The sequence below is a fragment of the Poecilia reticulata genome, linkage group LG9 (assembly GCF_000633615.1).
Source record: "Poecilia reticulata strain Guanapo linkage group LG9, Guppy_female_1.0+MT, whole genome shotgun sequence".
NCBI lineage: Eukaryota > Metazoa > Chordata > Actinopteri > Cyprinodontiformes > Poeciliidae > Poecilia > Poecilia reticulata.
The window spans coordinates 33,136,868-33,148,924 of NC_024339.1; the positions used below are offsets into that span (position 1 = coordinate 33,136,868).

Below are 12,057 nucleotides of genomic sequence, written 5' to 3' on the forward strand. Positions count from 1 at the left end.
ACACACACACACACACACACACACACACACACACACACACACACACACACACACACACACACACACCAGCAGAAAGTCTGACGTTCCTCTAAATCCTGCAGAGAAAGAGAGTCAGAGGAAGGATCAGCAGGAGGAAGAGGAGGAGGATGAAGGGGAGCTGGAGGACGAGCTGTGGGGCCTCCGGGCCCAAAAGAACCAGGAGCTGAACAAGGTGGGGAAACTCAGGACCGTCGTACACCTCCTCACCTCCTTTCCTCATCACCTCCTCACTTCCTCATCACCTCCTCACCTCCTCTTCATCTCCTCACCTGACTGAAGTTCTGTTTTGTCGGGTCAGATCCAGTCCAATCTCGGGAAAATCATCCTGAAGGAAGAACTGGGGAAGTCTGCAGGTCCACTGAGGAGGAAAACCCGTTCACTGCCGGACCGGAACCAGAACACCGGTATGGACTGAGCCCGGGCCCCACTGGTTCTGATGGATCCTCCTGGTTCTGATACGGTCCGGTTTTTCCAGAACCCGTCCATCTGGACCAACCTCGCTCTCCTCTCTGTTCCAGGCTCCGGCGCCTCCAGGTCGGTGTATTTCCCAGCATCCTCCAGGAGCGGCCTGTCCCGGGTACGTGGTTCTGTTGCTGCTGCTGCGCGACCCGATCGGGTCACATGGTGACCGCTGTGTTTGTGTTTCAGCTGCAGTCTGCTGAGTTCGGCTCCGCAGAGAAAAACCCGGCAGGTAAATCCTGCAAACCGTTTCTGGGTCATTCAGCCTGAGAGTAAAAACTTTAATGTTCCGTCAAATTTCACCACTTTATTCACTCAGTGGTCAGATTAAATCTAAACATTCAATTTATTTAGCATGCTAACTAAATGTTTAACAAGCTAACTATTTAGCATGCTAACTAAATGTTTAACAAGCTAACTATTTAGCTAATGGTTAGTTCGCTAACTAGCAGCACTAAATATTCAGTTAGCAAGCTAAATGTTTTAGCTTATTCATTAAATATTTAAAAGATAATATAAATATTTAGCTTGCAAGTTGCTTGGTAGTTAGCAAGAAACTAATATAAATATTTAGTTAGCAAACAATATTTAGCTTGCTAGCCATCTAGCAAGCTAAATTATAAATTGTGGCTTTTAGAAATGAATGAATGAATAAAATGGTAAAAAAATGATTTTGGAAATTGTCCATTTTGTCCAAATTGTTAAAAAAAAATTCTTCACTCTAAAATGTAGAAAATATGTTTTATTTGAACATTTATGCGTTTTATCTGTAAATATTTCCATCCTGCTGTGATGCGTTTCTGTCTGTCTGCAGGTCTGCAGGTTGGTCTGAATTTACCCGACATCCACGATGACGACAGAAACACGGTTTCCCTGGGAAACCAGTTTTAAAAACCAGTCTAATCTGTGGTCTGTGTGAACTGTAACCAGTGACTGTGTTTGTGTTTCGGGTCAGAACGGAGACTCCAGGATGGACCGGGGAAACTCGCTGCCCAGCATGCTGGAGCAGAAGGTGGGGAGACAGAAACCAGTTCAAACCGGCTTACTGGAGTCTTACTGGTTTAACTGGTTTCATCTGCTGTTGTAGATTTACCCGTACGAGATGCTGGTGGTGACCCACAGAGGGCGCAGCAAGCTGCCCCCCGGGGTGGACCGGACCCGCCTGGAGGTAACTTCTACACAAACTAGATCTGATTCATCAGGAAACATTTCAGGTTTTTCTGATCATCATCATTTATTTCTAATGTTTCAATCAGATCCTGCTGGAAAATTTATTCTTTAAATGAGTTTAAAAAGTTTCTAATTAGATCACAAAACCTGCTTTGTGGTTATTCTTGTTTAATTATTCATTCTTTTTTCTTTTATATCTTTAATTTGGTGATTTATTTATTTTTATTTTCCTCATTTTTTTCCATTTCCGCCCAAAATATCCGTGACCTTACATTAATCAAAACAATAAATATCAGAGAAAATAATAATGCAAACAATTACCAAGATTAAAAGAAAAGTTTATTCTAACCACATATGTTAAACAATTTAATCTTTATTTTGTGACACCATTTGGTAACGTTCTGTTTTTTCTTTGTCTTAAATGTATCTATTTAATTTTTTAATTTATTTAAAAATGTGTTAAGTTCTTATCTAACTGGTTACCAGTTAATTTAAATATTAATATTTTGTTCGTCTTTTGTTTGTTTGTCTGCACTAACGGCTGAATAAGACGTTTCTATGGAAACCCAGCAGCGCGTCGCGTCGCTGCCTCCTCCTGGCCAGCAGGGGGCGACAGTGTGAGCCCGTTTCAGCTGCTTCTGTCTTCCTGCAGAGACATCTGTCCCCGGAGGAGTTCCTCAGCGTCTTCAGGATGCCCATCGAGGACTTCGACCGCCTCTCCCTCTGGAAGAGGAACGAGATGAAGAAGAAAGTCTGTCTCTTCTGACCTTCCGGGGACTACGCTTCCCAGAACCCCCTGCTTCTCCCGGACGGCCCGGCGGGAAGCGGGACGGACTGCGGCCTCCGGACCGCCGGACTCTTGGGTTTGCGGACGGGCTGTCGGGGTTCTGCTGCGTCACTTTAGCGTCACCGGCTCCTGGAGCCGCAGAACACCAGCTTCACTCAACTAGCTAGCGCACAAACTGTCCGGCTAACGGGGGGGGAGACCCGGCTGCTGGGTTCCGGTTCCGGTTCCGAATCCTGGGATCCGCCGCAAACAGCAGAAAAAGCCTCAACATTCCTCTGACCCCGAGTCAGGTCCCACAGCGTCCCGGAAGGGCCTCCTATTGGCTAAGCCAGCGATGATGTCACAATAACGGCGTTTCTTTCCCAGCAGCGAAGAAGAAAAACGAGAATTGAAGATGATCGATCGCAAAGACTGGAGCCAAAATCCAGACTGGAACAAGTTACTGCTAAAATGATGATCGATTATCCACATGAATAATCGATTATTTTCAAAATTACGTGATTGTTTTGATAGATAATCAGTTATTCTGATAACTAATTGGTTATTTCAAACAATTAATCAATTATTTGGACGAATAATCTCATATTCCAATGACTAATCTAACATTCTGCTAATTGATTATGTTGAACATTAATCAATTATTCTGACAAATAGTCAATTCGTCTGATGATTAATCTATTATTGCAAAGATTAATCAACTATTTTGATGAATAATCAATGATTCTGACTGTTAATCTGATAAAAATATTTGGTCCATTCTGGAGATTTTTTATTTTACTGCATAAACATTTTATACAATGTTGGAAAAAACATAAAAATATAACTAAAAGCTTTTTTCTTTATTAAATAAGAAAATTGTGTTGCCTAAAATGCTAAAATAACTTATTTCTACAGTGAACAGATTATTTGTAGCAAAGGTTTAATCTGCAGATTAAAAACACTTTCCATGCAGTGTAGATGTGATCTGGAGATTATTTACTGGATTATCTGATTAATAATCTGACTGCTGAGCACATTTTACAGAATGTGAAGCTGAATCTGCCTCTGCAGCTGAGTTTTTATCTGAAATGCTAAACTTACATATTTATATTACCAATAATTTACCCGAGTATATTCAGTTAATGATTAATCGATTCTTAACGATTATTTCCCGTTCCCAGTAAACCCAGCTCACCGTACTGGTTCCAGTCCAGCTCCAGTCTGAGCCGTGATCCAACCTCCTCGTTTTTCTTGATTCGTTTTTCAGCAGAAACCACTGCCACACACACACACACACACACACACACACACACACACACACACACACACACACACACACACACACACACACACACACACACACCTGAGACATGGCTCTTGTTGCTCCGTGACCAAACGATGTGCAGCTATTTTTCAGAAAGTGGCATGTTTGTTATGAATTAATCTAAAAATGTAAAAATGATTCAGCGGAAGCAGGAAGTCCGGACTGCAGCCGGAAGTAAACCCCTCGGCGTTCGGCTCGTTCTTCTCCGTAACGTCAGCGCTATTAACGCTCCGCAGCGCCACACCTGGCCGACAGGTTAACTGCACCTAACGAGTCAGGCTCCGAGTCCGAGCCGGATTTAAGGAAACCCGTTTCAGATTTATTCAGGTGGAATGCAGAGGAAACACGAAGCAGAAAATAAAATTTGGTAAAGGATAAAACGCAATAAATTAACTATCATCCTTATTTAAAACAGAATTAAAATGTATTTTCGTCAAAACATTAAATTTCAGTAAAAATTACCTCTAACTTTTAGAAGCAGCTTCCTGTGGAGGCCAGCAGAGGGCGCTCTGACACAGGCTGCGCTCTAACGGAACCAGAAGAAGAGCTGCTGACGAAAACACTTTAAACATATGAGCTTTTGTTATAAATTATGTTTGAGGATTGATTTGACATTTAATGTTGTATATTTTTGCTGTTTTTACATTTTTACAAACTAAACAGTGGATAATTAATCCAACTGTATATTTATTATTATTTTACTGCATTTTTAGCTTTTGTCAGATTTTCTGTAGGACAGTTAGCAGCTGTCTGAGGCTGCAGGAGGAGTTCTGGTTATTAATGATTATTAATGGTTATTAATGATTATTAATGATTATTAATCGTTATTAATGATTACTAATGATTTTTAATGATTACTAATGATTATTAATGATTTTTCATGTTGATTTGGATCCTTTAAATCCGGGCTCAGGGACTCGGACCTGCCTCAGTCGACTCGCTCTCACTGCGTCGTTTTAAATGAAAAGGTCAAAGTTCACCGCGTCACTCCTTCGCTGCTTCCTGTGGACAAACAGAAACAATGAAATGATTTGGCTGAAGACGCATCGGCCACGTCACGTCAGGATTTCCTTCAGTTTCTGTTTCTTGGTGTTGTTTTCCTGAGCGGTTCCTGCTGTGCTCTGATTGGCTGCTTGCTGTGACCGACTCCATGACGACACAAAGATTGTTCATGATCCTCTTTTTCTACATTTTCTGCTGTTTTTGAACCAGTTTTTTGTTCTTTGCAGGACGACTCAGACGCTCATCTCATTTTGTTTATTAAAAACTGATTTATTTTTGTTCTGGTGAAATAAAATAAAACCAGGTTTTTCTCCAACATCCTTCAGCTTCCAGAAAAACTATTTAATCTAAAATATTTGCTTCTGCAGTGATCCATAGTTAAACGTTAGAAACACCTTATTTCTGTCTGACAGCTGAAGACTGAAGCAGAAAATCACATTTCATTTCATGTATCGTTTAAACTTCCTCAACCTGAGCCTGAGTGGGTCGTGTTTGGGGTCCAGACGAACCGATGATGTTCTGATTGCTGTTTTCATATCTGGGTGCAGAAATGATGTGAGTGAAGAACCAGAGTTACAATAAAAAGATTTCTAGCAGCTTTCAGGACGTCGACTCCAAGTTTCTCTGGAGGAGGAGGAGGAAATATTTATCTCCAAATAAATTCACTTACTGATGACCAGAAGTGGACTACCAAAATAAAAGCTGCGTCCTCTGAACATCTTTATTAATATAAACTCTTGTTTTCGGTTCTCTGCTCACCGTTGCTTCTCTTCTTCTCTTGCTTCATCTAAAAGACTCAAATCATTTCTGTTGGTGTTTGATTGTGTAACTTTACAAACCAAATAAAAACTCGACAGACAAATCAGATTTTAATCTTTGCAGGTCAGTGTTTGCTCAAACAGAAACTTTCTCCTGAGTATAAAGAACAGTAAATATAAAAGACGCCACAGGAAGAATTTCTTCCTGGTACATTTAAATCATCAGTTATTACATTGTGCTGATCAGTACATGATGAAAATAGTTACAATGTTTATTAAAGTAAGAACAGAGACAGAAGAATGTATCTGAGCTCCTGCTGTGGTGACAGATCAGCGATTCTGCCTGAGAAATTAAAAATAAAACATGAAAACAAAACAGCAGCTGCTTTTACATTAAAGTCTGGCGCCCCCTGTGGCCATCAGCGGTCACTGCAGCTGCGAACAGACTAGCCCAAACGGTTTCCATCCCGGAAGCGGGTTTCCATGGCAACCAGACGACGATCCTCCTGGACGCTGAGCTGTTTTTACTCATTTATATTAAACGCTTCATAAAAACCAGTTTTCTACAAACTTTATAATCGTGAAAATGTCCAGAAAATATTTGAGTTTCTGCTCTGCTGGTTTTCCTGCATCACCTGAACTCATCACCGGAACCTGAGAAAAAGCTCCAACCAGCTGCTTCCGGTAAAACGGATCGACGTTTATGAAGATCCAGAACCGGCTCGTCGGTTCTGGTGCTGGAAGAATCTGATAAACTAACACGAAGTTTAAAAGGCATTTTTAGTTTTTTTGCTGTTAATAAAAATTATCTGGTTATTCGATGGTTTATTCTGTTAGAAACTCATTAACTGAAAAACAAAACTTAAAAAATATTCCAGGAAAAATATTGTTGCTCAGAGATTCTGTAGTTTTTCAACAAAATGTCTCTATTTTCCTTTTTATGTTCTGTATTTTGGTCATTTCCTGACTCATTTCTAAAGTCGTTGTTCCACATTTTGGTTCCCAGGGGCAGATCTAGTGATTCTGGGGCCCCGGTCGAAACAGGCCCCAAAAACACACCGAGTTCGTTCATCCAGTCCATGACTGCAGGTGGTTTAGTTTTTTTTTACAGTACATAAAAGTGATCATGGCTGAAGTTTCTTATCCTACTTTACCATAAAAAAGCATATTTGTGTATTTATATAAAATATATATGGAGATAAATTTGTCACTGTTGATCTTCAGTTCATCAGTGATTTTAATTATTTTAAAATAAACTTTGGTAAATCACTAATAATAACATGATGCTCCAATACTCTCTAACTATTCATGTTCCTGTCTAACTATTATATGATAAATTTGTTTGTCCTGGAACCCTGAGCCCCCGGCACCCTGGGCCCCTGACACCCCGGGCCCCTGGCACCCTGGGCCCCTGGCACCTCGGGCCCCTGGCACCTCGGGCCCCTGGCACCTCGGGCCCCTGGCACCCTGGTAGTTTGAGGCCGTGGGCATTTCCCTGCTTTAGTTAAATAGTAAACTGACCTCAGTTAATCTCTAATCAGGCAGCTTTTCCAACTGGCATGGTCGTATGTTCCCACCCCTTAACAGCCAATCAGAAGCAGGCGGAGGGCAGCCTTAAAGGGCCAGGCGCTGGACCGCGTGTTGCAGGAGCAGATTGAGTCCAGAACCAACAGTTCAGACAAATAGAAGCTTAACTGGAGCCAATAGAAATGAATCATGGAAAGTTCTTTTGTTCTTGATTATAATAAACGGATCAGTGTTTTCTCAACTGGCTCTACTGGACCCAGTGAGCCAGTTGATCCAGTTGATCCAGTTGGTCACCTTTAAGCAGTTTGAATGATTAGAGTCCAAACAGCCAATCAGAGCAGAGCGTTTCTGCGCCGCCTGCAGGCCTGATGGAGGCTGATGAGGAGGAAAACGTCAGGCAGCAGCTTTGGTCTCCCATTCCTGTAGAGAAATAAACCCGCCGGTTAGAATCATCTCATGTTTCTCGTGTTGATATTCATGGAAACGTGTTTCTACTCTGAAACCGTTTCTGGATTATCAAACACTTTGAATGTTTTAGCGGAAACAACATGATGAGTCAGCAGCCAGGCTGTGTGTTAAGGTTCTGCTAAAAGGAGTTAGCATGTCAGCATCATCTCGATGCTAACATGTAGCAGCTAACGCTAATGGAAGCGCCACATTTCTCAAGAAGCTCCATGAATGATCAGAGAAACTCTGGAAAATGAACTTTGCTCCAATCTGAGGCTTGAAGAGCCTGAAGATTAAAACTATCAATATGTTTGATGTTCATGTGGATTTATTCAGGAAATCAGGAGCAAAAGGGCCAAAATGGTTTTTATTCAATTGACATTAATTACAGAGCCTGAAATGAAGCCAATTAAAAAAAGAGTCCCATAAGGTAGATTTAACTGGAGTTAAAACTTTCCTCTAATGGTCTTCACAGCAGGATTCAAACGGTTTATTCAGAAATGAAACATGGCGGCAGGTTAACATGTCTGATCCGACCCACCTTCTTCCTCTGGAAAACCTTCCCGTGTTCGATGAAGAGCGCAGACGGAGCTCGTCTCAGAGAGTTCTTGGCCGAGGCCGTCCGCCGCAGCAGAGGGTTCAGGAAGCCCGCCTGGACCAGAGGAGACCAGGTCAGAGGTCACAGGAGGAAACCAGCAGGACCTCAGCAGGTGCAGCTCACCTGAGCGCGCTCAGTGCAGATGGCCAGAGACTGCCTGAAGGAGGTGCGCTTGTTTCGCTTCACAGCAGACGCCAGGTTGGTTTCGGACCCGGTTCTCAGCTGCACCGCCGGCGTGTCGACCAGCTTCAGCTTCTGGACGTCGCGCTGCACCGCCGGCGCCATCCGGCCTGAAAAACCACACTTCACTTTACTCTGTGAGCAAACCTCAAGGTCAAGGGTCAGAGGTCTCAAACTGCAGTCTTCAGGATGTCCTGCAACTTTCAGGATGTTTTCCCTCCTTTAGTCCGGTTGACCCGGTTCTACTGGACCCAGAACTCCATCATCTGCTCCACCTCCAGCTGCTCTGAGTCAAACCAGCCTGTTCCCCTCCTGGCCTGTGGGGGCGCTGCACCAAGAACCACTGAAGGAAACGACACAAAAACCTCTGAAGACGCTGAGAGCAACTTCCTGCTTCACCAGATGGAAACAAGATGGAGGATTTTAGCGGTGGGAGGATTTCTCTTTAGGCTAAAGACCAGGAGCCATTTCTGCTGCTAGCGCTAGGCTAGCATGTTAGCTTTGGTTGGATTTACCCAGAATGCCCTGCGCTGCACTTCACCACCTGCTTTTGGAGCGGTCTCTGGTCCGCTTGGCGTTCACATTCAAACTGAACCAGAGTTCACTTCAACCGAACCCAGACCGAGGTCAGGAGGACCAGAGGTCAGAGGTCAATTAGTTTTCACATCTTTCCAACTGGACCGGACTTTGACTAGGCAGATGGACTGGAGTTGGGTTAAAGCTGACTGAACGGTGGGAATGATGCACCCTGAGATGTCTTCTCCTGGCTCACTAGCGGGCTGCATGCTAGCAGGACAGTTTCTTCATTTAATTCAGCCGGTGGGACAAGAGACACGTCTGAAAGTTGCAGGACTCTGACCCTCGAGGTGTGCAGTCTGAGACCACTGATCTAGAGTCAGATGATTCATCCTGAAGGTTTGGTCCAGGTCTGACTCACTGCTGCTGCCGCTGCTCAGCACCGTGTTGCTGTAGGTCACCGATTCTCTGGACGACGCCGAGTTACGGTGAGCTGAATCCTGAGAGCCGTGCTGCTGAAAGACAAACGGATCAGCAGCGTCTACACAGACAGCACATCTTCCCCATGAGGATCGTCAGAAGAATGAATTTCTGGTTTGTACCAGGGCTTTCTGTGCAGCGGAGTTGCAGTAGAGGGGCTGACTGCTGGTGGTTCTGGTAAGGCAGAACGGGTCGTCCATGTAGGCGTTGCAGGTTGGGAACCGGCGCGTTTGCAGCCCGCTGAGGAAAGAAGAGCAAGATTTAAACTCAGAGAGCAGAAAGAGAGTGATGTCATGAAGGGATTTTCTGGTTTTAAGAAGTTTGTCCCACCTGAGGGCGCCACCTGTGTTCTCCTGAGTCTTGTTGTCATGGTAACCACGACTGGCCGCTCCGTCCTGCAGCAGCTTCAGCCATTTTTCTTTTTCCTCCAACGAGCTCACCTGAAGTGACGAAGGTTAGACAGAAAGTCTTGATGATGAGGAACTAACCTGAGACTCCGGAGCTCCCATCTGCCAGCTCACCTCCAGCACGGCCACCTGGTCGCCGAGCATGCTCAGTGTGATCCTGTAGCAGCGGTCTGGGTCGTCTCTGACCTCACAGCCTCGGAGCTGGACCGTGTACTGAGGCGACCGCTTCACCTCTTCCTCCTCGTCTTTCTCCATCTCCTCTCCGAACATGTTGAGGACGCCGTCCTCCACCTGACACAGTAAACTCTGCCACTGGCAGTTCATCAGGACGTTCAGGAACCCTGCAGGTCCACAGAACCAAACGTCACCGACCGGCATTTACTGCAAACCCCTACAGGCTGCAGCCAATAACAGCTTCTCTGTTCCTATCCTGGTGTTTCTGGTGGTCCACGCCACTGTGATCCAGTCAGTAAGTCACCACCTGTCCATCAGTCTGGATCGTTTCCTGATCAGTCCCAGTCAGGGATGATCTCTTGTGGTGTCTCCCTGTAGGGCCTTCATCTCATATTAACACAGATCTTCCTGCTACTTGGTTGTGATGCTCCATGAACACTTTGCTTACCTCACACTCAGCCGTCATGAGTTGGACTGTTTCAGGAGCTATTTCCCACCGGCTGAATTTTTGGTTCTGATTTGGTAAAACCCAGCTTTGCTGCTGTTCTACTGATAGTCAGGTCCTTCATATCGTCCCTCACTGGACATCTGCAGAGGTTTGTCTCTGTAAGACGGCTCCTCTGGGTCCCTCCAGTCTTTCATTAGAGAGATCATCCTGATAAACTCCAGGATCTTTGCTGTCTCATCCATCCTGCATAGCTGCTTTGACACTCATTTGTCGTCTAGGGGTTTTGGTGTCAGCTTCTGTCTCCTCCAGGTTATTACATGATGTCAGAGTAAAAGGGTTGAGCTCAGCTGCCTTTCTTGCTGTAGGTACACGGCCCTTGCTGACCTGGTACTTCAACCCTTCGGTTGCGATCACCCTCCTTCTCTTGGACCGTCTGCAGAAAGTTCTCATTCCCAACTCTACATCCTGGGTTTCTGGATCACTGAGTTGGCATCTCGTTTGTCCTCACAGCTTGAATCTGGATCTTTGTCACGGCTTGCACTACATTTTTCTGAATTGTTCAATTAAAAAGATGTATCCCTAAATTATCCCTGTAAACAGTTGACTGTTTCTGAACTGTCTACAGTCAGTTTTGAATCATTTAAAGTCCATCGTCCCCCAATCAACCAGCTGAAAATTGGGGGCCTGTCCGGGATGTAAACCAGTCTGAGAGTGTAGTAACCGATGATGAATATTCTGATGGATTGTATCGTTAGTGCAGGATGTTGTGGCAGCCCTGATGGTGAAGACCTCAACCGAGACTAATTTGTTAGAACCGCCTAAGCATCCAGGTTTTCCAGATTTGATTCAGAAGGTTCAACAGTTCTGTTTTTCTCAACACAGATGTAAAGTTTCAGTACCTTTGTCTCTGTTGAGGCTGCAGTAAGCTGAAGGTTTCTCCTCATCAGAGTCGGTAAGAACTGTACTGGACTGAAGACAAAAACATTTTCACTTAGAGTTCACATGTTTGTTTCCTGTTGTAAAGATGTTTTCTGTCTTTCTGGTTTTAGAGTTTAAAAGCTCCCCATCTGAAGGTTCTTCACTGGACCAGGAGAACCTTGGTGTGTTTCTTACCCTGCAGGACAGTCGCAGGTCAGATTTACTCAGAGAGGAGAAGCTGTGAGACTCCACTTCCCCTCCAGCGCTCACCTCCTCGATCACCTTCACACAGGAAATACAGAGAATGACTTCCCATCAGGAACAGCTCCTCCATGCATGTAGCTGTCAGCAGCCCAGGGCTGGTTGGTTCAGGTTGAAGGTGTTTGGTGAACTGCTGACCTTCCTCCACTCGTCCGCCTGCTGGAAGCTGCTGTAGCCCAGAACCAGAGACTCAGAGCCCAGTGGGACCAGTTTGAGCTGGTGCTGGATCTTAGCGCTGCTCTTCGACTTGTAGACAATCTGACAGCCGTGAAGGTTCAACTCCAGCTGGGGCAGCAGGTCCCGGGCAAATTTATAGCACTGGAGGAGGCAAAGTTACAAAGTGGCTGTTCGTCCATCAGTTCGTCCATCTGTCTGTCCATCCATCCATCCATCCATCCATCCATCCATCCAACCATCCATCTATCATCCATCATCCATCCATCCATCATCATTCTATCCATCCACCATCCATCCATCCATCCATCCATCATCCATCCATCCATCATCCATCCATCCATCCATCATCCATCCATCCATCCATCATCCATCCATCCATCCATCATCCATCCATCCATCCATCCAT

The 12,057-nt window shown here is 44.7% G+C and overlaps 2 protein-coding genes across 6 annotated transcripts in view; one reads left to right on the forward strand and one right to left on the reverse strand.

The window, feature by feature from the left end:
* Positions 1 to 4: 4 nt before the first annotated feature.
* LOC103470798 (dematin) lies at positions 5 to 2,521 on the forward strand (the record flags this gene model as incomplete). The annotated part of the gene is made up of 8 exons (XM_017306549.1): positions 5 to 211; positions 338 to 443; positions 558 to 616; positions 688 to 730; positions 1,313 to 1,320; positions 1,454 to 1,510; positions 1,586 to 1,666; positions 2,321 to 2,521. Coding segments are annotated over 8 exons (675 nt in total), but the record flags the coding sequence as incomplete, so codon positions are not given.
* A 4,432-nt stretch (positions 2,522 to 6,953) lies between these two features.
* LOC103470773 (actin filament-associated protein 1-like 2) overlaps positions 6,954 to 12,057 on the reverse strand; it is an 18,667-nt gene continuing 13,563 nt past the window's right edge. For 4 of the 5 annotated variants that reach the window (XM_008419437.2, XM_008419438.2, XM_008419436.2 and 1 more), the window contains 10 exons: positions 11,613 to 11,792; positions 11,409 to 11,495; positions 11,195 to 11,264; positions 9,788 to 10,014; positions 9,597 to 9,706; positions 9,389 to 9,506; positions 9,208 to 9,301; positions 8,214 to 8,380; positions 8,034 to 8,144; positions 6,954 to 7,465 (listed from right to left, as the gene is read on the reverse strand). In XM_008419437.2, coding sequence (XP_008417659.1) covers positions 7,439 to 7,465; positions 8,034 to 8,144; positions 8,214 to 8,380; positions 9,208 to 9,301; positions 9,389 to 9,506; positions 9,597 to 9,706; positions 9,788 to 10,014; positions 11,195 to 11,264; positions 11,409 to 11,495; positions 11,613 to 11,792 — 1,191 coding nt within the window. In that variant the 3' untranslated portion in view covers positions 6,954 to 7,438. The remainder of the gene's footprint in view (positions 7,466 to 8,033; positions 8,145 to 8,213; positions 8,381 to 9,207; positions 9,302 to 9,388; positions 9,507 to 9,596; positions 9,707 to 9,787; positions 10,015 to 11,194; positions 11,265 to 11,408; positions 11,496 to 11,612; positions 11,793 to 12,057) is intronic. The other variant, XM_017306586.1, reaches the window with a different exon arrangement.